Source organism: Elgaria multicarinata, chromosome 3 (genome assembly GCF_023053635.1).
Source record: "Elgaria multicarinata webbii isolate HBS135686 ecotype San Diego chromosome 3, rElgMul1.1.pri, whole genome shotgun sequence".
NCBI lineage: Eukaryota > Metazoa > Chordata > Lepidosauria > Squamata > Anguidae > Elgaria > Elgaria multicarinata.
This window is the reverse complement of record NC_086173.1, coordinates 170,607,164-170,632,579: the sequence shown is the minus strand read 5'-3', so window position 1 is coordinate 170,632,579 and position 25,416 is coordinate 170,607,164. Positions and strand designations below refer to the sequence as shown.

The following is a 25,416-nucleotide window of genomic DNA, read 5'->3' as shown; positions in this document are numbered from 1 at the left end:
TTGGAAGAGAGAGGGAGACTGACCCACTTGGGGCCCCTCCAGGAGAGCCCCCGCCTTGCACCTCCTTTTCTCCCCATAACTAGGGGATCTCGGAAGGGGAGGCTGGAGAAAGGAGGGGGGTGTCTGGGAGGGACACAAGAGGAAAGGTCCCGGGTGGGGAGGAGGAATGTCCCCCCTATGGGCAAAAGGCTGCCCTGGTGTCCTGTTTGCATTGCATTTTTGGTTTCGTTTCCTCTCCCTGATTCAAACCTAGTGAATAAGTAAAATTAACAAGTCACTTTGGTCACGAGGCCTTCGGAATAAAACCTGGGGTGCTTTTGTTGATTAAGAAGGGAGCCTGCTGTTGGTTTTAGTACGTCCCTCTTTGATGTATTAAGTGAGCCCGATATTCACATCCTGAGAGTGGGGAGAAATCGCTGTTACTCTGGTGCAATTTTGGGGTTCAAGTGCTGGGAGCAGAGAAGGCATAGAGAAAGGAATTTCACCAGGTGATCCATGTATGCAAACGATAGGTGCTGAAATTCCCTTTTCAATATAACTGTTAAAGATAGTAGAGTTGAAAGGGGTCTAAAAGGCCATCAAGTCCAACCCCCTGCTCAATGCAGGAATCCACCCTAAAGCATCCCTGACTGGTGGTTCTCCAGCTGCCTCTTGAAGGCCTCTAGTGTGGGAGAGCCCACAACCTCCCTAGGTAACTGATTCCATTATCTATTTATTTATTTATTTATTTATTACATTTTTATACCGCCCAATAGCCGAAGCTCTCTGGGCGGTTCACAAAAATCGTACTGGAATACAAATTATCGTACTGGAATACAACTGTTCCAGGAGCCCTGTCCTCGTTTTCATAGGGTCACCCTAAATTATTCATTTCTTAAGGCTTCCTTAGTGGCATATTTCATGTGTTTAACGAGCTGAAAAAGTATTCAGTGTTTTCTTGCTTAACTTTTGAAATAAACGTTCACACATTATTAGTTTTTAATGGCATTAATTCAGCTCTGGTTACACACTCTCTCTCTCCTGTTGCGGCAGAGTCAGAACTTCATTTTCAACCACGAATCTGGTTCCTTTGGGCTGGGGGTCACGGAGCCCCCTTTGAGACAGGTGCTGGCTCTTAAAAACAAGGGGGGTCTGTTCTTCTCAGCTGTACCCTGACCAGGAATTCAAGCAAATAGGTATGTGGGCTTCTCCTAAGCCCACCCTGTGCTAATATAGTTATTTTGGGCCTGTTCTCTACAAATCAAAGTATCTATGCTTCCGCAGTAACTGGGAAATGTATTAAGGATGCAACCATGACACCAAGTCTTGTGAAGGGTATTGAAACACTAGTGTCTCAAGATTGTGTGCCTACTAGGACAGTTAGAAGGTGTCGTGGTAGAAACAGCTAACCGTGAAATGAACAGATGGGCACAAGTTTCACACTAATCATTGACGTCTTGTTTTTCTGTCCTTGGAAAGATTGCACTCTGCACATGCGTAAAATCCTTGCTTATAACTGGCTGAGCAGCTTACCTGTTACTGTTTTATGATTGGTGTATTGTATGGAGAGGTTCAGCCTTGTTACGAAGGGGACTGACCCTATAAGGAGGTTAAGCCTTTCCTGAAAATAGCGGGCAGTTCCTTGGGTCCTCTGAGGGCTTCCACCATGCAGTGTTAAGCGCTGCTTGTAATAAACTTTCTCAAAAGAGAGAACCGTGTCTTAGAGTCTTTGACCACCACTCAGCGATCCCACTTAGAGGAGACGCGCCTTTCCAGGGTTCCTCGACACCCCCTCGAAATATCAGCTCTGAAGCTTGGGCCTGTGGCCTACCTTGCCAGGCTGGTGTTTAAAAGAATCAAATTATTGGGGAAGACACATGGGCCTTGTATCTGGTGTGGGGGGGGGCATTGTTCGGCCATCCTTCGACAGAATGATCAGTCAAGAAGCCATCCGGCTCCATTACCAGGTTTTGCCAAGGAGGGAAGTTGGGAACCTTCTCACGGAGAACCCTGGTGTGCCTCCTTCACACTCTCCGTTTTAATTCCTACAGCGCAGTCCCTGCCTCAAAGGAGAAATTGGCAGCCAAGGAAGGAGACTGTTTTGAGTCCTGGTGGGAGCAGAAGAGAGTGAAGATGGAAGAGCAAAGCTTTGCTGGCCCTGAGGCAGGAAACATCCAGGAAGGGAGCAGTGCAGAGCCCTGGGAAGGAAGAGTGCAGCAGGACCAGCCTGGGAGCAACACCTGCTCAGACACGGAGCGCCAGGGCTTCAGGGACTTCTGCTACCAGGAGGCCATGGGGCCCCGAAAGGTTTGCAGCCGACTCCACCACCTTTGCCGCCAGTGGCTGAAGCCAGAAAGGAACACGAAAGCTGAGATGCTGGACCTGGTGGTCCTGGAGCAGTTCCTGGCTGTCCTGCCCCTGGAGGTGGAGAGTTGGGTCAGAGAGTGTGGAGCAGAGACCAGTTCCCAGGCAGTGGCCCTGGCAGAAGGCTTCCTCCTGAGCCAGGCAGAGGACCAAGACCAGGTGAGAGCATTTCATCCTGGTGACTAACAGGGACTGTGTTCTTAATACTTATCTCAACTTTATTTTACATGTCCTCTAAGGAAGGGAAGCCCCGATTTCCAATGACACCTGCAAGTATAGTTGTTCTTCATGTGTAGAGCAGGCCCTCGTTAAATTAACAGTACGTCATTAAAATGTGCAATTCCCTACCAGAGGATGCAGGGATGGCCATGAATTTGGACTGTTTAAACAGGGGGTTAGACAAATTCCTGGAGGAGAAGGCTATGAATGGCTATATCCTACCTCCAGTATCCTAAGCAGTATGTCTAAGTACACCAGTTGCTGGGGAACATGGGCTGGAGGGTGCTGTGACACTCATGTCCTGCTTGTGAGTTCGTAGTCAACAGCTGATGGACCACTGTGGGGAGAGAATCCTAGAGTAGATGGACCCTCGTTCTGATCCAGAATGGCTGTTCTTATGAACACAGGAGAACTGAATGGGTTTATGAAGTTCTGGGCAAGGAGGGGATCCTTCTTCAGCCAGTGGCAGAGTCTTCCCAACAGGACAGGAAGAGAATTTGTAGACACCAAACTGCTGTGTTTACAGTGGAAGATGCTGGATATCAGGGAATGTCTGGGAGGTTCTGTCTTTCCTCCTGGCTGGTTTTTGGAGGGTGTTCAAGCACTTTGCTTATGCCAGGGTTGATATCTTAGCCCCCTGACAAAGACACATGGCTTTGTGTCTTGGATAGTAGATCAGCTTTAGAATGAGACCTGAAAGCCAAACCGATTGGGAAATTATGCCCTCGCCCCTGACCTGACCCATTTCTTTCCTTCCCACCTCCCCATTCTCTGTCTGGAATCCTCCCTCCTGCTCCAGGTCCAGGGGATGTTGGCCAGAGCACCCACAGATTTCCCTGAGGCAGAGAAGGCTCCACCGGACATCACACAGAAGCCACTGGATGGGCGGATCTTGCAGGAGGGTGAAGGAGGACCCTCCTCACTGGGTAAGGGTTAGTGGTCCTATTTCCCCATGGTCTCCCTCCCTCAATTATGCCTGAAGTGCATGAGCTGCTTTAACATTCTGATTTTGCTGGGGGAGATACTCAAAAAGGAAATGTTGTTTAGTAATGTGGTTTGAGGGTATCAGACCCACTCTGGTCCACTTCCCAGAGTGGGTCTTACACACTCAACAACTAAGGTCCGCCTCCAGGCACCTACTCAGAGGGAAGATTGGAGGACGTCAACAAGGGAGAGGCCTTCTCTGTGGTGGCCCCCCAAGTGTGGAACAATCTCCCCAATGCGGTTTACATGGCACTGACATTGTTATCTTTTCAGTGCCAGGTCAAGCAATCTGTAATTAGCAATCTGTAATTAGCAATATGTAATTAGCAATATGTAATTAATTAGCCTGGGTCTGTTTTTTTAGGGTCATAGTTTTAAAACTTGTTATAGTAGTTTTATATGCATGTGTGTATTGTATGTTTTCGCAGTTTTAAATATTTGGATATTGTTTTTAAGTGCTTTGGCTATGGTATTGTAAACAAATGCAATAAATAAATAAACACTGAAAATAAACAATGAAAATGGGAATAGTTAAGAATGTTACCTTACCTTCTCACCTTCCCACCTTCTTTACCTTCCTCACAGGGAGCAAAACAACCTGCAGGAGAAGTGAACTGATCCTGACGGGACCTTCTGGGCCTCGTTCGCTAGGTGGTGGAGTGGAAGCGGTTTCTGCACAGCCTGGGCAGGTAGGGGAGTCCTGGGGGCCTCCGTCTCCTGTACATCTCTTTGGTCCTGGAAGAACCTGCTCTTCTCCAAGATGGCTGCTAGGAAGGCCTTGAATGTCACTCACAATGCTTTGGCATTCAGAAAGAGGGCCTCACCATCCTTGTCTTAATGGATTGCTACATAATGCTTAAAGAGAACATCATTTCTTCTGCTGCTTTCAGGGTCTGGGGACCTTTGAGGAGGTGGCCGTGCATTTCTCGGAGGAGGAGTGGGCTCTGCTGGATCCAGGCCAGAGGACTCTGCACAAAGAAGTCATGGAGGAGAATCGTGGGATCCTGGCCTTTCTGGGTAAGGAATGGGATTCCTCTGGGTAAGTCTCTGCCTTCTTGCCAGATCCTGGAAGGTGGAATTTCAGCTCTTCTTGTGTCAGTGCAGAATACAAATGTCATTGACTCCGAAGACCTGACAAAACATGAGAAAAGCCCATTGATGGACTTGCTCAGTGGCAGAGATGGCTGCCAACCAATCTTACTTTGCTGCTATAATTGCATCTGCATAATATTGAAGATGTTACAGATATTATCTTAATGGTCTCCATGGAGGAGAAGAGAGTTCAGCCTTTTCAGAAGACAGCTCTGGACAGCTTGTTTTTCATTTTAAGATATAACTAGACATTGAAAATAACCATTAGGGTTGAATTCCTACTTTCCAGTTCCCAATTAAATGATCAGCTAGGAGAAAATGGCAGATTTTAAGTGTATTTTATATTTACAGTATTTTATGTTGTTCATTTATTTTCTAAACTACTTTATATGTGTTATTCCATATAAATGAAAGCATTGTATGGCAGCCTAGTTCTTAGTTCTATTGATCATCGGTTTATTTAATATCTTTAGAAGGATCTGCCTCACCAACGATTTTTTTTTATCCTGTGAATCAAATCAGCAACCATTTGTTTTGTTCCAAGATTTCAAGACAATTTCTGTGTCTATACTTGCAGGTGATCACAAGGAGAGCAAGAAAAGTGGCCTACACCAGAGAAGGAAAACTGAAACTGAAGAGAAGAGGGAAAACGAATCCATTTCTTTTGAAGGATCAGACGTCTTCGAAACTCCAATACTAGAAGCACCAAGTAAAAAGAACATTTATAAAAGGAAGAAACAGAGTAAAACTCAGAAGATTCATTCTAACAAATATCAAAGGTTTCAATGCTCAGTGTGTGAAAAACAATTCACTTTCAACTCACAACTTAAGTTGCATAAAAGAATTCACACTGGGGAGAAGCCCTATAAATGCTTAGAATGCGGGAAGAGCTTTACTCAGAGCACAAACCTTAAGAAGCATCAAAGAATTCAAAATGCGAAGTCCTATAAGTGCTTAGCGTGCGGAGAAAGCTTTCCTCACAGCACAAACCTTAAGAACCATCAAAGAATTCACTCTGGGGAGAAGCCTTTTAAATGCTTAGATTGCGGAAAGAGCTTTGCCCTCAGCGCACAGCTTAAGCGGCATCAAAGAATTCATACTGGGGAGAAGCCCCATAAATGCTTAGAGTGCGGAAAGAGCTTTGCTCAGAGCAAAGTCCTTCAGCAACATCAAAGAATTCACACTGGAGAGAAGCCCTATAAATGCTTTGAGTGCGGGAAGAACTTTGCTCAGAGCACAGTCCTTAAGAACCATCAAAGAATTCACACTGGGGAGAAGCCCTATAAATGTTTAGAGTGCGGGAAGACCTTTGCTCAGGGTGGACATCTTAAGTTGCATCAACGAATTCACACTGGGGAGAAGCCCTATAAATGCTTAGAGTGCGGGACGAGCTTTGCTCACAGCACAAGCCTTAAGCTGCATCAACAAATTCACACTGGGGAGAAGCCCTATAAATGCTTTGAGTGTGGGAAGACCTTTGGTCGCAGCACACGCCTTAAACAGCATCAAGGAATTCACACTGGGGAAAAGCCCTATAAATGCTTAGAGTGCGGGAAGAGCTTTGCTCACAGCACAAACCTTACTCTGCATCAAAGAATTCACACTGGGGAGAAGCCCTATCAATGCTTAGAGTGCGGGAAGAGCTTTGCTCACAGCACAAGCCTTAAGCAACATCAAGGAATTCACACTGGGGAGAAGCCCTATAAATGCTTAGAGTGCGGGAAGAGCTTTGCTCAAAGCGCAAGCCGTAAGCGGCATCAAAGGATTCACACTGGGGAGAAGCTGTACAAATGCTTTGAGTGCGGGAACAGCTTTGCTCAGAGCAAACACCTTAAGCAGCATCAAGGAATTCACACCGCAGGGAAGCCCTATAAATGCTTTGAGTGCGGGAAGAGCTTTGCTCAGAGCACAGTCCTTAAGATCCATCAACGAATTCACACTGGGGAGAAGCCCTATAAATGTTTAGAGTGCGGAAAGAACTTTGCTCGGAGCGCACACCTTAAGCAGCATCAAAGAATTCACACTGGGGAGAGGCCTTATAAATGCTTGGAGTGCAGAAAGAGCTTTACTTGCAGCACAAGCCTTAAGCGGCATCAAAGAATTCACACTAGGGAGAAGCCCTATAAATGCTTAGTGTAGCATATATATAGCATCATAAAACATATTTACTTGTTCGGTGAAAAGAAGCCTCCAGCCGGAGGACAGCCTGAAGCACTGGCTCAGTGCTTGGAGTCCCCGAGGAGTCCCCAGACTGCTCAGCTGCAGGAGGTTGGAGGGTTGATGTGCCTGAAAGGGTAAGCATGTAGTTTTAAGTATGAAATAAAGTGATCATCACTCATTACCTTGGTGTGTAAAATTATTCTAGAGTTTATTGGAATCAGGGATAGACCTGGGTCATCAGGAACTGCTGGTAACAGAGGATCTTCACCTTCCTCTGTTGCTGCATTGGCTTGCTGCTGGCTGCGTGCGAGCTGGCTGCATGTCTGAAAAGTAAACAAAGAAGTAGTACGTTAGAGTATAGTACAATTTTTAATGTTAATGTTTTACAATAGAAAGTCATAGCTATTTTATTCTATTAAAATATTGTTTTAAATAAAGTTAAAGATAATGATGTAAGGAATTAAAAAATAATATGAGCTCTCTTAACAGGAAAAGCAAAACTTTTAATTACAATATGTATTGACATTTCTTGTGTTTATTTAACACATTTACATTGCTGTTTCATTAAGTTGTTGACATTCTATATATGTTATGTATTGACACAACTTCATAAATATAGCAATAGTAACTGCCTTAACATTACAGTAACTTGATTGTTATTGTAGTGCTCAAACTGCTTCAGATACAGCCAGGTTCTCAGACAGGACTGAAATTTTAATGAAGCAGCATATGAAAAAACTAGGAAGTCTTTAAAAATAAAAATTGCATTATATTTCATAAGAATATAAATGTACTAGCAGGTCTCCTTTCAAACCAGCTGGGCTCCCCTGCCTCCCGCCACAGCCTATAGAGCGTCGAAATGTGGTGGTCTTTAACGCCTTGGGGGTGGCCCTTGGTGTCTTTGCATGGCCTCATAAAATTTAGCCTTGATGGTCTTAAATTTTTTGTGGGCTTGTATGGCGCTCCGCAGGTATCCCTCGGAGGTCAGAGTCCTCGCGGATTTTTGAAAAATAAATATTGTGTGCAGATTTGAGCTGTACATTAGGCGCTCTGCATGGCCAGATTTGCTCAGTTCCTCCAAGAGCAACTCGACTTCGTTGATTTGCCAGTAGGCAACTCTTCTCGGGGTCATTTTGTGCTTCTCCATGAGGTATATTAGAGGAAGTGGTTTGCTTCCTGAATTACACCCCCTACAAACCCGGAGAAGTAATTGCACATAATCGGACATGCGCAGCAATATTAATTTAAAACGGAAGTACAGCTTCCAAAACCATATGATTTTATTCAATATGAAAGAACGTAACACAAAACAAAGTCGCGAAGAGAGTGAAGGAATATACAGCAACAACATTGCAATTATAGTTCAGTTTAATTTTACCGACGCAACTCCCTCTGGTGCCACAAGTATGTGCAAATAGCATCCCTAACCTCTGTTCCCTCAGCTAGACGCTTGTTTGCATCACTAACATAGGCTTGTCCTAGGGTCACCAGTGTTACACGGTTTAGAGGTTAATGATTGCGTAACCTCTGGCTTCACAGATGTTGTGCATAATTACGCAAGCCGTAATAACTGAGGGAACATTTTCCTCTGCCACTTCCAGCCGACTACTGAGGCACCTCCATCTGCTCTTCAGCCTCCCAAAGGCACGTTCGACAACGTTCTGGGCACGGCTGAGGCAGTAATTGAAGTGAGCTTGCGGTGGCTCAAGGTTTATTTATTTATTTATTACATTTTTATACCGCCCAATAGCCGAAGCTCTCTGGGCGGTTCACAAAAATTAAAATCATCATAAAACAACCAACAAGTTAAAAACACAAATACAAAATACAATATAAAAAGCACAACCAGGATAAAACCATGCAGCAAAATTGATATAAGGTTAAAATACAGAGTTAAAACAGTATAATTTAAATTTAAGTTAAAATTAAGTGTTAAAATACTGAGTGAATAAAAAGGTCTTCAGCTGGTGACGAAAGGAGTACAGTGTAGGCGCCAGGCGGACCTCTCTGGGGAGCTCATTCCACAACCGGGGTGCCACTGCGGAGAAAGCCCTCCTCCTAGTAGCCACCTGCCTCACGGAGAAGGACCCCTGTAGATGATCTTAAGGTCCGGGTAGGTACATATGGGAGGAGGCGTTCCTTCAAATAACCTGGCCCCAAACCGTTTAGGGCTTTAAATGTCAATACCAGCACTTTGAATCAGGCCCGGACCTGGACTGGCAGCCAATGAAGTTGTAAAAGGACTGGCGTAATGTGATCTCACCAGCCAGTCCCTGTTAGTAAACGGGCTGCCCTATTTTGTACCAGCTGAAGCTTCTGGACTGTTTTCAAAGGCAGCCCCACGTATAACGCATTGCAGTAATCCAAACGAGAGGTTATCAGAGCATGGATAACTGTAGCTAGGCTATCACTGTCCAGATAAGGGCGCAGTTGGTATATCAGCCTAAGCTGATAAAAGGTGCTCTTTGCCACTGAGTTCACCTGTGCCTCAAGTGACAGTTCTGGATCGAAGAGCACCCCCAAACTACGGACCCGATCCTTTAGGGAGAGTGCAACCCCGTCCAGGACAGGGCAAACATCACCTTGCTGGACAAATGAACCACCCGCTAACAGTACCTCCGTCTTGTCTGGATTGAGTCTCAGTTTGTTAGCCCTCATCCAGTCCATTACTGTGCCCAGGCACTGGTTCAGAACAGTCACTGCCTCACCTGGGTTTGACGAAAAGGAAAGGTAGATCTGGGTGTCATCCGCATATTGATGACACCTCAGTCCACATCTCCGGATAACCTCCCCCAGCGGCTTCATGTATATGTTAAACAGCATAGGGGATAAAATAGAGCCCTGTGGAACCCCATGGCTTAGGAGCCACGGCACAGAGCAATAATCCCCCAGCACCACCTTCTGGAATCGGCCATCCAAGTAGGAGTGGAACCACTGCAACGCAGTACCTCCAACTCCCAGCTCAGACAACCTATCCAGAAGGATACCATGGTCGATGGTATCGAAGGCCGCTGAGAGGTCTAGGAGAACCAACAGGGTCGCACTCCCCCTGTCTCTCTCCCATAGGTTACCCCCATAGGGCTTCATGCAACGGATAAGCCCCATAAGCAACAATGAAAGGTGGCACTTCGACGTCCCCAATTCTCCAGACCTCATTGGAGGGGCAAAAAAGTCCTGCATCCATTGCCTCAAAGAGGGATGAATTTCTGAATACATGGGCATCGTGGTTCCTTCCACTCCACCCAACGTCAATATGGGTGAAGCGGCCAGTGTGGCCCGTAGTCCCCTGCAGAATCATTGAATAATAGTTTTTGCGATTGATGAAATCGTTGCCTTGCCTTATGGGACAAACTATTTATGGGTTCCATCTGTGGCTTCACAGGCTCCCCGAAATCCCAACGCTGCAAAGCCGTCCATTACCTGTATTAAAAAGTGAAAGTCAATTTTTAAACCACCAGTAATGTTAACATTGAGACACATAGCAGTTCATCTCACATGCGCACGTGTACCGGCAACTTGGGGCCGCCGCTGTGTAAAGAGCATATTAAACGAATATGCACTTATGCGCATCAATAAGAACTATTTTTAAAAAATTACAAGTGAGAAAGCTAAAAGAGGAAACCACTGAGGAAAATGGAAATGTTCCCCCTCCCCTGTCCTACCTGGCGGGAAAGGTGTAGAGTAAAAATGGCTGCTTTTCGCAACGGATGTGAGGTTTGCCTATAGAGTTGAAAGCACACTAGGTGCCGCTCTGTAAAGAGCATATTAAACGAATATGCACTTATGCGCATAGATAAGAACTATTAAAAAAAATACAAATGGGAATGCCAAAAGAGGAAACCACTGAGGAAAATGGAACATCATTTTCACGTGTGCATCCAATTTATCTTAGAAGAAGTCTGACATGATTTCTTCGTAGCGCCGCTTGGTGACATCATTTGTTCCCACATGGATGAGAAGAAAGGAGCATGTGTCCGTAGGCTTTATGAGCTTTGGCAATCCTTCAGGCACATCTCTAATTTGTGCTCCAGGGAGGCAGCACACCTGGCGAGTCATTGGGTCTTCACGACATACTTGGGTTTCAATCCCACGCAGCAGGGAGTCTCCCACAACAACTACTCTTCTCTTCTTCTTGGTCGACCGACTTTCTGAGTCTTGTTCACTGTTGCACGGTGTCCTCTGTAATTCTTCCTATGCAGACTGTTCCTCAGTCTCATCCTCCAGCAACAGAGAGCAGTTGCTTAGCTCTAATGCTACCACAGGTGCAGAATGCCTTCTAGTCCTTCTGCTCTTAACTGTCACCCTTTTCCAGGGAGTTTCCTCTTCATTGGCTTTTCTCCCCTCAGCATACTCCACTTCTGCTTCCACTGGCTGTTGCTCTTCGATCTGTTGTTCTTCTTGTTGCTGTTGTAGTTCCACCGTTCTAAGAACTCCCCGTGTTCTCTTATTCCTTGGAGGTTGGACACTCACTGCTCAAGTCCTCTCACTTTTTCTTCCAATAGTGCCACCAGCTTGCAGGTGCTGCAAGTGTATGCCATGTCGATCTCAGGCAAGAACATGAACATTGCACACACTTTGCAGGTTACCACTACTAGAGACCCCTTTCCGTCCATATTGTCTATTTCTGTTTGGTCTCTTCCTTTCCGATTATAGCAGAATTGTCTGTGCTTTGTTCTGTCCTCTCTGAAGGTGCACAACAAGAAGACCTGAGGGAAACACCTGGAAAGGCAAGTGTTCCTCAACAAATTAAAGTGCTTCAACGACAACTATCAACGTTAACAATATGGGATACGGGGGAAATTAAATTTAGTGAAGCAAAGAAATTTTGAGTCAGCAAATATCACTATTAAATAATGATTATAAGTTATTCACAGCAACCTTGGCAGAAAGAATGAATAAAGTTCTACAAGAATTCATTCATGAGGATCAAGGTGGCTTCTTACCCAAAAGACAGATGGGAGACAATGTTAGGATGGTTTTAAATGTTGTGGAATATCTTGCAAAACCTTCAAAAAACCAGGCTGCCTTGATTTTCGTGGTTGCAGAGAAAGCATTTTACAACCTTAGTTGGAACTTTTTACTTAGAACCTTAGAAGATCTGGACTTTGGAGTAAATGTCATAAAGTGGGTGAAATCCATCCATAACTAAAAAAAAACCCCGCAAATAATGTTTAATGGTGATGTGTCCAACCCATGTGAAATACAAAGAGGGACAAGACAGGGCTGCCCACTGTCACCACTACTGTTTATTTTAGAGTTGGAATTGCTGAATCCAGATATAAGACAAGACGAGAGAATTGGAGAGGTAAAGATTAAAAAAGAGAGACATAAGTTGAGGGCATTTGCAGATGATTTGGTCTTGACTCTGGAATAACCTTTAAAGGGTATCAAAATTTTGATGAGAAAATAGAAAGAATTTGGGGCAGTAGCAGGTTTTAAAGTTAATAAACAGAAGACAATGATGTTAACAAAGAATATGAACCTCCAAGAACAATTAAAATTGATTGAAAAGACAGGTTTTCACATGGAAAAGAAGGTAAAATATTTGGTAATTGTTTTGACAAACATGAATTGCATGTTATTTCATAATAATTATATTAAGGTTTGAAATGAAGTTAAAAAAGATTTAGCAAGGTGGGGAAAGGTCCAACTGTCACTTCTGGGGAGAATGGCAACAATTAAAATGAATGTTTTGCCTAGAATGTTATTTTTGTTTCAAACAATACCCATTGTAACATCGGATTTACCATTTGAGCAGTGGCAGAGAGAGAGATCTAAGTTTATACAGCAAGCAAAAAAACCAAGAGTTAAAATTAAAATATTGTAGGATGCAAAAGAAAGAGAAGGGCTGGGCCTGCCAGACCTCAAAGTGTATTTCTCTGACTGCTGTTTAATGTGGATGAAAGATTGGGTATTGCAGAAAAATATTAGACTGTTGGAACTGGAAGGACACAAGTTGAGATTTGGACGGCATGACAATTTGTGGTATGATATAGCCAAGGTTAACGTAGAATTTAATAATAACGTAAGACATGCTGTTTTAAGAATATGGAACAAATATAAACCAAGGTTCTGTCAGAAAATACCACTTTGGGTATCAGCCCAGGGGGCTAATCATAGAAGGGAATTGACAAGTATGCCTAAATGGTTGACATATAATGATGTATTAGAAATGTCACAAGATGAATATAAGTTAAAATCAAGGGAGGAACTGCTGAAAGGTCATACATGTTTTGGAATGTGCAAATTATGTTTTCTTTTGCACAAGTCATGGAAAGGTTTAAAACAGACAAAAGAATGGAGGGTTTGAGCAATCAAAATCTGAATTTGAAATGACGTTCTGTGCAAATGATGAACATGTTTTAACAGCATTTTAACAGCATTTAACAACGTTAAGTTTGTTTTAATGGACCCCAGAATTGTTGTTTTTAAATGGATACTGTTGTTTTTATACTGTTTTTATGTTTTTAAATTTCTGTATACTTTTAATGTTTACTATTTTTAACTGTTGTAAACCGCCCAGAGAGCTTCGGCTGTGGGGCGGTATATAAATGTAATAAATAAATAAATAAATAAACTTTTATTAAAGTATGAGATGGAGGATGAGCAGGTAAAAGATTGTATGATAAAATGGGCTCAAAACTTTGAATACAATGGAACAGTGCAAGCATATGGGGGGAAAGTTTGAAATTCAAATGGAGAGGTGCATGAGTTAGATCCAGCTGTAGCCAACTTAATACCCAGGACCTGTCTCCAATGGGACCCCACAACCCTGTTCCCACAGGAATCAGGCTCCTGGTTGAAAGTTTATTTTAAAACCTAAGCAAGAAATCAGCGAATACTCTTTCAACTTGTTAAACCACTGCAACAGGCCACACTGGAAGCCTTAAGAGATGAATGGTTTTTAAAGGAAGTAAATGCAAAAGAACATCACATACAGCAGTGAAATGTGAAACACGCAACGATGACAAAGAAATTCAGCTTAACTCCTGCTGAGGCCTGTTAGAAAACAACATGAAAAGAGCACTCGGCCCCAACCAGCAGCAGTTGAATTGTTATTTAGTTAAACTTCCACCAGTCCGAACGAGTTCAATGCAACGTTAAAACTTTCAGCCACATTAACATTATAGTCTAAACTTTCAGCTACCAAACCCAGGCAGAGGCTGACTTTGGACGGCGTGCTAATCAACGGTGGCTTCCCGTTCCGTTCCTATTACCTCCACCCACCCCCAGTACATTAGTGTGTCGTCCGAACCATAGGCGTGCGGAGCACATTTCATTAGGGGGTTCGGCCAGGGATACTTTTTTTAAGGTAAACATTGATTGAACATATAGTAATAAAGGACTTTTTTTCATTGGCGTGCGCACAGCAGGTTCAGGGGGTTCAACTGAACCCCCTAATGCACTGCCGCCGCCATGTTTGCCCCGCCTGCACAGTGAGCAAAACGCAGCTCAGCCCCGCAGCTGCTCTGCAGCCTTGTTTCCCAGCTGCCCAGCCACAGGAAGTAGGAAGTCTTGCAAGAGTTCCTGCGAGCCTTCCCAGCCAGCAGCCGAGATCTCCCTCAGCAACCTCTAATAATGCCAAACCCAGATTGCTTCTCCTGCACAAGCCCCCTAGAACAAACGAAGCTCTACTCCAAGGGAGGCTTTGTGTAGGAAACGTGGGCTTTGGATTGTGCTTGTGCCGTGTTGCTATCCTGGGGATGAGCACACGTCAGGAGGTTCCCACCATCTGTATTTTATTAATTTTATCAAATTTTATTAAGGGTTTGGCCACAATGGTTTGTTTTTCATTTATTCCCCCCCCCCCAAAGAGCATAATGTGACGCAAGCCAGCAAGGCCAAAATTGTTAAAAGAATAACATGGGATCTCTTCCTTGTAAAACTTGTACAGTATGTGGTGACTCTTTTGTACATGGTTTAGAGACAAATATTGAACATGAAACCACCAGACCAATAGACTATAAATAATTCTGTAGGAACTTAACTTGTAAGAAATCACTGTAGTTGCTTTTAAACAATTTCAAAATACGTTCTGGGGTTGTTCTGTTTTTGTTTTTTTCTTCTTCAGACTGTGCAAAGACTGAAAGCTAAGTTTGCATTTCTAAAATGTTGACTTATTCTGCAAGAGTTCTTAGTAACTTCTTGAGTGTGGTAGATCTTGGAAGATGTCAATTCTTTGCTTGTAATGTTATCCTGTAGCTAGGGTGTTTGGCAGAGATGTTCAAAAATGAAAATATTTTAGAACATGGTTTAGTTAGAGAAATCATTTTCTTACTTCAAGAATCCTGCTGATTTAACTGTACAGCAATGAGGATGATCAGGGGTCTGGAAACAAAGCCCTATGAGGAGAGACTGAAAGAACTGTTTAGGCTTGAGAAGAGAAGGCTGAAGGGAGATATGATAACATTATTCAAGGACTTGAAAGGTTGTCACACAGAGGAGGGCCAGGATCTCTTCTCAATCCTCCCAGACTGCAGGACACGGAATAACGGGCTCAAGTTATAGGCAGCCAGATTCCGGCTGGACATTAGGAAAAACTTCCTGACTATTAGAGCAGTACGACAATGGAACCAGTTACTTAGGGAGGTCATAGGCTCTCCCACACTAGAGACCTTCAAGAGGCAGCTGGACAACCATCTGTCAGGTATGCTATAAGATAGATTCCTGCATTGAACAAGGGGTTGGACTTGATGACCTTAGAGGCCCCGTCCAACTCTTACTATTCTATGATTCTAATTTTAGTAGTTTTTGAACCACTTACTTTCTCTTGATTTCAGAATAGCAGGGCATCTGACATTCTTTTCAGCCAATTTTCTTTAATCAATTATCATTTTTTCAAAGGATGTGATCTCTGCATTAAACTGGACGTGCAGTATCTGGCAAAAGTCATGCTCTCCTCTGCTGTTCTGGTGTGCCCTGACACAGAGCCCTCAGCTATTCTAGCCTGTACTACTGCAGACTCCTCAAACTATTTCGACTACTCTTGCAGATTCCCCAACTGTTCTGGCCTGCCCTATCACAGACCCTGTGACTATTCTTGCCTGCCCTAAGACAAGTGTTGGATTCAATGTGTTGTTTATATTTTGAATTTTTCAAGTATTTAAAAATGCAAGCTGTATATATCTACTATCAAGGTGCTCTCCATATGCCAAATGTGGACTTGCTTGGTGTTAAAATCTGCACCCAATGAGTTAAAATACACCTGATCTTTGAACCACAACAAGCCTGATCAAGAAACCTGAATCTGTTTTAGTAAGTTTGGATTAGGTCATTATCTGATTAAATTTAAAGATGGTGAAAATTGACTATCTTTATATATGCCTGGTTATCACTACAGCAAAAAAATATTATTCAGAGTCTCTGTTTTAAAATGTGTATTTTTAAAGTACAGATTACTTGTTAATTAAAAAAAATCCAGTTTACTTCAGTTTTTGTTTGTTCGATGAATGAAAAAAAGTCCTTTATTACTATATGTTCAATCAATGTTTACCTTAAAAAAAGTATCCCTGGCCGAACCCCCTAATGAAATGTGCTCCGCACGCCTATGCTTTTTTTCATTCATCGAACAAACAAAAACTGAAGTAAACTGGATTTTTTTTAATTAACAAGTAATCTGTACTTTAAAAATACACATTTTAAAACAGAGACTCTGAATAATATTTTTTTGCTGTAGTGATAACCAGGCATATATAAAGATAGTCAATTTTCACCATCTTTAAATTTAATCAGATAATGACCTAATCCAAACTTACTAAAACAGATTCAGGTTTCTTGATCAGGCTTGTTGTGGTTCAAAGATCAGGTGTATTTTAACTCATTGGGTGCAGATTTTAACACCAAGCAAGTCCACATTTGGCATATGGAGAGCACCTTGATAGTAGATATATACAGCTTGCATTTTTAAATACTTGAAAAATTCAAAATATAAACAACACATTGAATCCAACACTTGTCTTAGGGCAGGCAAGAATAGTCACAGGGTCTGTGATAGGGCAGGCCAGAACAGTTGGGGAATCTGCAAGAGTAGTCGAAATAGTTTGAGGAGTCTGCAGTAGTACAGGCTAGAATAGCTGAGGGCTCTGTGTCAGGGCACACCAGAACAGCAGAGGAGAGCATGACTTTTGCCAGATACTGCACGTCCAGTTTAATGCAGAGATCACATCCTTTGAAAAAATGATAATTGATTAAAGAAAATTGGCTGAAAAGAATGTCAGATGCCCTGCTATTCTGAAATCAAGAGAAAGTAAGTGGTTCAAAAACTACTAAAATTAGAATCATAGAATAGTAAGAGTTGGACGGGGCCTCTAAGGTCATCAAGTCCAACCCCTTGTTCAATGCAGGAATCTATCTTATAGCATACCTGACAGATGGTTGTCCAGCTGCCTCTTGAAGGTCTCTAGTGTGGGAGAGCCTATGACCTCCCTAAGTAACTGGTTCCATTGTCGTACTGCTCTAATAGTCAGGAAGTTTTTCCTAATGTCCAGCCGGAATCTGGCTGCCTATAACTTGAGCCCGTTATTCCGTGTCCTGCAGTCTGGGAGGATTGAGAAGAGATCCTGGCCCTCCTCTGTGTGACAACCTTTCAAGTCCTTGAATAATGTTATCATATCTCCCTTCAGCCTTCTCTTCTCAAGCCTAAACAGTTCTTTCAGTCTCTCCTCATAGGGCTTTGTTTCCAGACCCCTGATCATCCTCATTGCTGTACAGTTAAATCAGCAGGATTCTTGAAGTAAGAAAATGATTTCTCTAACTAAACCATGTTCTAAAATATTTTCATTTTTGAACATCTCTGCCAAACACCCTAGCTACAGGATAACATTACAAGCAAAGAATTGACATCTTCCAAGATCTACCACACTCAAGAAGTTACTAAGAACTCTTGCAGAATAAGTCAACATTTTAGAAATGCAAACTTAGCTTTCAGTCTTTGCACAGTCTGAAGAAGAAAAAAACAAAAACAGAACAACCCCAGAACGTATTTTGAAATTGTTTAAAAGCAACTACAGTGATTTCTTACAAGTTAAGTTCCTACAGAATTATTTATAGTCTATTGGTCTGGTGGTTTCATGTTCAATATTTGTCTCTAAACCATGTACAAAAGAGTCACCACATACTGTACAAGTTTTACAAGGAAGAGATCCCATGTTATTCTTTTAACAATTTTGGCCTTGCTGGCTTGCGTCACATTATGCTCTTTGGGGGGGGGGGAATAAATGAAAACCAAACCATTGTGGCCAAACCCTTAATAAAATTTGATAAAATTAATAAAATACAGATGGTGGGAACCTCCTGACGTGTGCTCATCCCCAGGATAGCAACACGGCACAAGCACAATCCAAAGCCCACGTTTCCTACACAAAGCCTCCCTTGGAGTAGAGCTTCGTTTGTTCTAGGGGGCTTGTGCAGGAGAAGCAATCTGGGTTTGGCATTATTAGAGGTTGCTGAGGGAGATCTCGGCTGCTGGCTGGGAAGGCTCGCAGGAACTCTTGCAAGACTTCCTACTTCCTGTGGCTGGGCAGCTGGGAAACAAGGCTGCAGAGCAGCTGCGGGGCTGAGCTGCGTTTTGCTCACTGTGCAGGCGGGGCAAACATGGCGGCGGCAGTGCATTAGGGGGTTCAGTTGAACCCCCTGAACCTGCTGTGCGCACGCCAATGGTCCGAACTCAGCCGGAGGCTCTGTGGGTGGGCCGGTCCCGGGTATGGGAATGAGGTCAGGGGCCTCTTCTAGATGGGGTGCCCCGCCTGGTGACTTCGCAGGGACAGAGCCTCGGAGGCCTCGCTTGAGGCCCAGGCGGTCTCCGGGGCAAAGAGGAGTTCTGGCTGGTTACAGCTTCTTTGCCTACCAGGGCTGCCCCTGCACCAGGATTACCTGGAAAGAGGAGTCCATCCCCTGATCACTTCCCGGTTGGATCGTTGCAATCGGGCTTCTTCTCTCGAAGGCCGTCCCGAGGATGCAGCAGGTGCCGGATGCCTCTCCAGGTGGGTTGGGAAGGGGCAGCGGGAGGGGAGCCTAGCGCACCTGTTTGGAAATCTCTCGACGGGGCCCAAATCATGGTCTTAGGACCGCTCCGGACCCAAATGCTCCCTGCCCTGAGGGCTCCCCAGGACCCCTTGCATGTTGCCCTCACCTCTTCCTCTGCAGGGCGAAAGAAGCTGCAGGTGGGACCCATGAAGCATGGGGGGAGGAGGAAGTGAAGCACCATCAGCCGCCCTTGCTCTTCACCTGGGGGCTGGGGGGCTCCCTCCCTCCTTCTCTTCCCACCCACCCCCTGCCCAAACCTGCCTCCCTGCCCTTGGCTCTCTCCTTTCTCTGCACCTGGGGGGGGGGGCTCTTTCCACCACCACCCTTTCCTTCTCCTCCCCCCTGGGACCCCCCTTGCCTTTTGCCCTCACCTGCTCCTCTGCAGGAGAAAAGAGGCTCGCAGTGGGACATACCATGCATGAATGGCAGGGGGGAGAATCCCAGGCTCCTTTGCCATGGGGGGGAAGTGTGGGGCGGGAAGTGTGGCTCATCCTCCAGCCTTGGCTCTAGGACCCAGCCCCCTCTCCTCTTTAACCCTTGGGTGGAGGTAATACGAGAGAGCCACAGAGGCTCCTCCAGGGCTCCTGGCAGAAACGTGGAACCAGGGGGGTGCTTTTCGGGGAGGGGGCATTTAGCCCAATAGTAGCACCGTTGCCCCATCTGATTAAATAAAGCCAGTTCTGCCACTTTGAGACATTAGCTGAAGACTCCCCCCCACCCGTTCCTGCAGGCTTCTTCAGCTAAGCTACGCTGTTGCTGTTATATTTTTATATGTTGTTTCTGTATTTTATTTTTAATCCCTTGCAAACCACTTAAGGTATCTCTCTTAAGGTATAGTCAGCTTACGACATAAATAAATAAATACTACTACTTCAATGCCGAACAATGCAACACAAAAAGATAATCATAATAAATAAAACTAGGAGTCAGAAATATAAAATCAAATTACACTAAATAAAGCCTAAGTGCAGCAGAGTGAAAGACAAGGACTGTGCTATGTTTTCTCTGTCGGCAACTATGGATTTGCTATGGGCAAATGCTTTCATGGGCTTTCATATGTCCTGCTTTCATGGATGAAGGGAGCCCTGCTGTTCACATCCTAAGAGCGGGTGGAAATCACTGTTCGCTTCTGCTCCTGTTTGGGGTTCAAGTGCTAGGAACAGAGAGGGCTTAGAATGGAGCCATGGGATGCATTGGGAGAGAAACTCTGGTTCATCATCAGACCTCTTATTTCCTGGAGGGCCAAAGGTTTTCCTGCCTTGAGCCTGAGATGGATTCAGACCTGCTCTCAAAGAAGAGGTCAAGGTGTGCAACAAGAGGCCACTATGAGCAGAAGTTGCCATGAGTGTTGTCCTCCTCATGGCTAGAGGCTCCATGAGTCTAGAATCTTCCTGTACCTTGATAAAGCCTCACCTAACATTAGGGTGACCCAATGGAAAGGAGGACAGGGCTCCTGTATCGTTAACAGTTGCACAGAAAGGGGAATTCCTGCAGGTGTTGTTTGTATATATGGAGAACCTGGTGAAATCCCCTCTTCATCACAGCAGTTAAAACTGCAGGAGCTATACTAGAGTGACCAGATTTAAAAGAGGGCAAAGCTCCTGCAGCTTTAACTGTTGGGATGAAGAAGGAATTTCACCATATATACAAATGACACCTGCTGAAATTCCCCTTTCTATGCAACTGTTAAAGATACAGGAGCCCTGTCCTCGTTTTCATAGGCTCACCCTACTTGACCTCTCTCTTTTTAGAGCATCTATTCGTGTTTAGAGTTCTGAAGGGCACCAGGTTGGGGAACGCTGTTCTGCAGCAAGGTCAGGCAGAAGGACGGAGGGCTCCCATGCCGGAGGCTGCTTTACGCACTCAAAGGGGAAACGGCTGTGGATCCCCTGAAGCCCCCAGGAGCAGATGGGGTGGCGATGCTGCAGGGGGGAATAAAAGACCCCCATTGCGGAAAAGCCCCCTTCCGAAGTCCCTGTCTCTGCCAGGAGCGTCTGCGGGTCTCTCGTGTTACCTCCACCGAAGGGTTAAAAGACGAGGAGAGAGGGCTGTATCCTAGAGAGGCCCATGAGGAGCCCAGGCTGGATGAGGCCCCTCCCTTCCCGCCCCACACTTCCACCCCCTACCCATTGCAAAGGAGCCTGGGATTCTCCCCCTGCTCCTATGAGCCTCGTGTTTCCGCCGCCTGCAGCCTCTTTTCCCCTGCAAAGGAGCCGGTGAGTACAGGTTGCAAGGGGGTCCCCGGGGGAGGGGGCAGAGGAAGGAGCCCCCCAGGACAGAGGTGCAGGTTTGGGGCAGGGGGTGGGTGGGAAGAGAGATGTTGCCCCGAGCCCCCCCAGGGGACTGACCCGCTTGGGGCCCCTCCAGGGAGACCCCCGCCTTGCACCTCCTTCCCTCCCTACAACTAGGGGATCGCGGAAGGGAAGGCTGGAGAAAGGGGGGTCTGGGAGGGACCCAAGAGGAAAGGTCCCAGGTGGGGAGGAGGAATGTCCCAACTGTGGGCAAAAGGCTGACCAACCCCCTGCTCAATGCAGGAATCCACCCTAAAGCATCACTGATAGATGGTTGTCCAGCTGCCTCTTGAAGGCCTCTAGTGTGGGAGAGCCCACAACCTCCCTAGGTCACTGATTCCACCGTCGCGCTGCTCTAACAGTCAGGAAGTTTTTCCTGATGTCCAGCCAGAATCTGGCTTCCTTTAACTTGAGCCCGTTATTCCGTGTCCTGCACTCTGGGAGGATCAAGAAGAGATCCTGGCCCTCCTCTGTGTGACAACCTTTGCTATCATGTCTCCCCTCAATCTTCTCTTCTCCAGGCTAAACATGCCCAGTTCTTTCACTCTCTCTTCATAGGGCTTTGTTTCCAGACCCTGATCATCCTGGTTGCCCTCCTCTGAACACGCTCCAGCTTGTCTGTGTCCTTCTTGAATTGTGGAGCCCAGAACTGGACGCAATACTCTAGATGAGGCCTAACTAGGGCCGATTAGAGATGAACCAGAACCTCACACGATTTGGAAGCTATACTTCTATTAATGCAGCCCAAAATAGCATTTGCCTTTCTTGCAGCCATATCACACTGTTGACTCCTATTCAGCTTGTGATCTACAACAATTCCAAGATCCTTCTCGTTTGTACTATTGCTGAGCCAAGTATCCCCCATCTTGTAACTGTGCATTTGGTTTCTATTTCCTAGATGTAGAACTTGGCCTTTATCCTTATTCAATTTCACTCTTGTTTTCAGCCCAGCGCTCCAGCCTATCAAGATCACTTTGAAGTTTGTTTCTGTCTTCCAGGGTATTAGCTATCCCTCCCAATTTTGGGTCATCTGCAAATGTCTGTCTCTTCTGCCAAGACGCTTGTTCATGCATTGATTATTTCTCGGTTGGACTACTGCAACCTTCTTCTCACTGGCCTTCCTTCTTCTCACATCAGTCCGTTGGTTTCTGTTCACCACTCTGCCGCAAAGATCATCTTCTTGGCTCGCCGCTCTGACCATGTTACTCCACTCCTGAAATCTCTTCATTGGCTTCCAATTCACTTCAGAATCAAATATAAACTTCTCCTGTTGACCTACAAAGCTTTTCACTGTCTAGCTCCTTCCTATCTCTCCTCTCTCATCTCACACTATTGCCCCGCTCGTGCTCTTCGCTCCTCTGATGCCATGTTTCTCGCCTGCCCAAGGGTCTCTACTTCCCTTGCTCGGCTTCGTCCATTCTCTTCTGCTGCCCCTCACGCCTGGAACGCTCTTCCAGAACATTTGAGAACTACAAGTTCAATCGCAGCTTTTAAAGCTCAACTAAAAACTTTTCTTTTTCCTAAAGCTTTTAAAACTTGATGTTGTGCAGACTTCTACTGTTACTTTCTACTGTTAGTTTTACCCTACCCTGTGCCTGCTTACCCTACCCTGTACCTGTTTGCATTCTCTTCCCCTCCTTATTGTTTTACTATGATTTTATTAGAATGTAAGCCTATGCGGCAGGGTCTTGCTATTTACTGTTTTACTCTGTACAGCACCATGTACATTGATGGTGCTATATAAATAATAATAATAATAATAATAATAATAATAATAAATTTGATAAACATTCCCTACGTCTTACAGTCTTTGACCACCACTCAGTGATCCCAGTAAGAGGTGACCCGCCTTTCCAGGATTCCTCAACACCCCCTCAAAATACCAGCTCTGAAGCTTCGACTTGTGGTCTACCTTGCCAAGCTGGTGTTTACAAGAATCAAATTATTGGGGAAGGCACATGGGCCTTCAGCAGAAAGATCAATCAAGCAGCCATCTGGCTCGGTTACCAGGTTTTATCAAGGCAGCCGGTAGGCCAAGGCCGTTCCTCAGGGTTGTTGATCTGTGCAGCTGAAGGTGGGAACCTTCTCTCCTCGCCGGGAGCCCTGGAGAGCTTGTTGTTTGTGGATTGGTGCAGCCAGGCCACCCCACCTGCTTAGTTCTGGGCATAAGTTAGTTAGTTTACAGGTTTTGGTCTCTGTTCATTTGGGGAAGGGTCATTCTGCTCGGGGTCCAGAAGGGTGGCAAAGGGACCCCCGTGCCATCAGGTATCAGGTACCCAGGATTTAGTGTTTTTCTTTGGGTGGCTCTGAATCAACGGCTTTCGTTGATGTGGCTTGTATTGCTCTTTTAAAGTTCTTTAATTTCTGCTGTGGCCTTTTAGTTTCATTGTAACTTTTAGACTGTTTTCCCACACAAACCCTCCCCTGTGTCCTGTTAATTGTTCATACCCTCAGGGCCTTACTCTGATTTGATAAATTGCCTGAAGCCTTGGTGAAATGTGGTTATTTTCAGGTGAACTGGCTCCAGTTCCAATGTTTCACTGGGAACCGGTGGGAGGGGGCAGCTGGGTTGGGAATTTTAACCAGGTCTACCTTCTGTGCCTCCTTCACAATCTCCATTTTAATTCTTACAGCGCAGTCCCTGCCTCAAAGGAGAAATTGGCAGCCAAGGAAGGAGACTGTTTCGAGTCCTGGTGGGAGCAGAAGAGAGTGAAGATGGAAGAGCAAAGCTTTGCAGGCCCTGAAGCAGGAAACATCCAGGAAGGGAGCAGTGCAGAGCCCTGGGAAGGAAGAGTGCAGCAGGACCAGCCTGGGAGCAACACCTGCTCAGACGTGGAGCTTCAGCCCTTCAGGGACTTCTGCTACCAGGAGGCCATGGGGCCCCGAGGGGTTTGCAGCCGTCTCCACTACCTTTGCTGCCAGCGGCTGAAGCCAGAAAAGCACACGAAAGCTCAGATGCTGGATCTGGTGGTCCTGGAGAAGTTCCTGGCTGTCCTGCCCCCAGAGATGGTGAGCTGGGTCAGAGAATGTGGAGCGGAGACCAGTTCCCAGGCGGTGGCCCTGGCAGAAGGCTTCCTCCTGAGCCAGGCAGAGGACCAAGAGCAGGTGAGAGCATTTCATCCTGGTGACTAATAGGGACTGTGTTCTTAATACTTATCTCAACTTTATTTTATGACGCCTTTAAGGAAGGGATTCCCCAATTTCCAATGGTCCAACCCACAAGTATAGTTGCTCTTCATGTGTAGAGCAGGCCCTCAATGGAGGATAGTTAAGCTAACACTGGATGGTTAAAATATGCAGATCTCTACCAGAGGATGTAGTGATGGCCACCAATTTAGATGGTTTAAAATGGGGGTTAGACAAATTCCTGGAGGAGAAGGCTGTGAATGGCTACTAGTCCTGATGGCTATATCCTACCTCCAGGTGATGGACCACTGTCGGGAGAGAATGCTGGACTAGACGGGCCCTTATTCTGATCCAGAATGGCTCTTCTTAGTTTCTCATGATGACAGGAGAAGTGAATGGGTTTGTGAAGTTCTGGGGAAGGAGGGGATCCTTCTTCAACTGGTGGCAGAGTCCTCCCAACAGAACAGGATTAGCATTTGTAGATGCCAAACTGCTGTGGCAGTTTTTACAGTGGAAAATGCTGGATATCAGGGTTGAACTCTTAGCCCCCTAACAAAGACACAAGTTCCTGTGCTGTGTGACTTGGATTGTAGATCAACTTTAGAATGAGACCTGAAAGGTAAAGCGATTGGGAAACGCTGCCCTTGGCCTTGACCTGAGCCGTTTCTTTCCTTCTCTAATCCCTCTTCTCTGCCTGGGATCCTCCCTCCTGCTCTAGGACCAGGGGATGTTGGCCAGAGCACCCACAGATTTCCCTGAGGCAGAGAAGGCTCCACCGGGCATCACACAGAGGCCGCTGGACGGGTGGATCTTGCAGGAGGGAGACGGAGGACCCTCTTCACTGGGTAAGGATTAGTGGACGTATTTCCCCATGGTCTCCCTCCCTCAATTACGCCTGAAGTGCATGAGCTGTCTTAATGTTCTCCTTGAGCCTGGTTTTGCTGGGGGAGAGAGACCCTTTTTCACTAGATACTCAAAAAGGAAATGTTGTTTAGTAATGTGGTTCGAGGTCTTACACACTCAACAACTAAGGTCCTCCTTCAGGCGCCTACTCAGAGGGAACATCGGAGGACGACAACAAGGGAGAGGCCTTCTCTGTGGTGGCCCCCCAAGTGTGGAACAATCTCCCCAATGCGGTTTACGTGGCACCGACATTGTTATCTTTTCAGTGCCAGGT

The 25,416-nt window shown here is 45.5% G+C and overlaps 2 protein-coding genes across 2 annotated transcripts in view; both read left to right on the top strand.

Annotated features, from left to right (window-relative positions):
• Nucleotides 1-1,124: 1,124 nt before the first annotated feature.
• LOC134396475 (zinc finger and SCAN domain-containing protein 16-like) overlaps nucleotides 1,125-25,416 on the top strand; it is a 48,152-nt gene continuing 23,860 nt past the window's right edge. Inside the window, exon 1 of the mRNA XM_063122998.1 lies at nucleotides 1,125-1,175. The gene's annotated coding sequence lies outside the window, so the exon portion shown is untranslated. The remainder of the gene's footprint in view (nucleotides 1,176-25,416) is intronic.
• LOC134396392 (zinc finger protein 883-like) lies at nucleotides 4,154-6,827 on the top strand. The gene is made up of 3 exons (XM_063122874.1): nucleotides 4,154-4,235; nucleotides 4,437-4,563; nucleotides 5,216-6,827. Exons 2-3 carry the CDS (start codon nucleotides 4,530-4,532, stop codon nucleotides 6,775-6,777), a joined length of 1,596 nt encoding a protein of 531 aa, XP_062978944.1. The 5' UTR covers nucleotides 4,154-4,235; nucleotides 4,437-4,529; the 3' UTR covers nucleotides 6,778-6,827.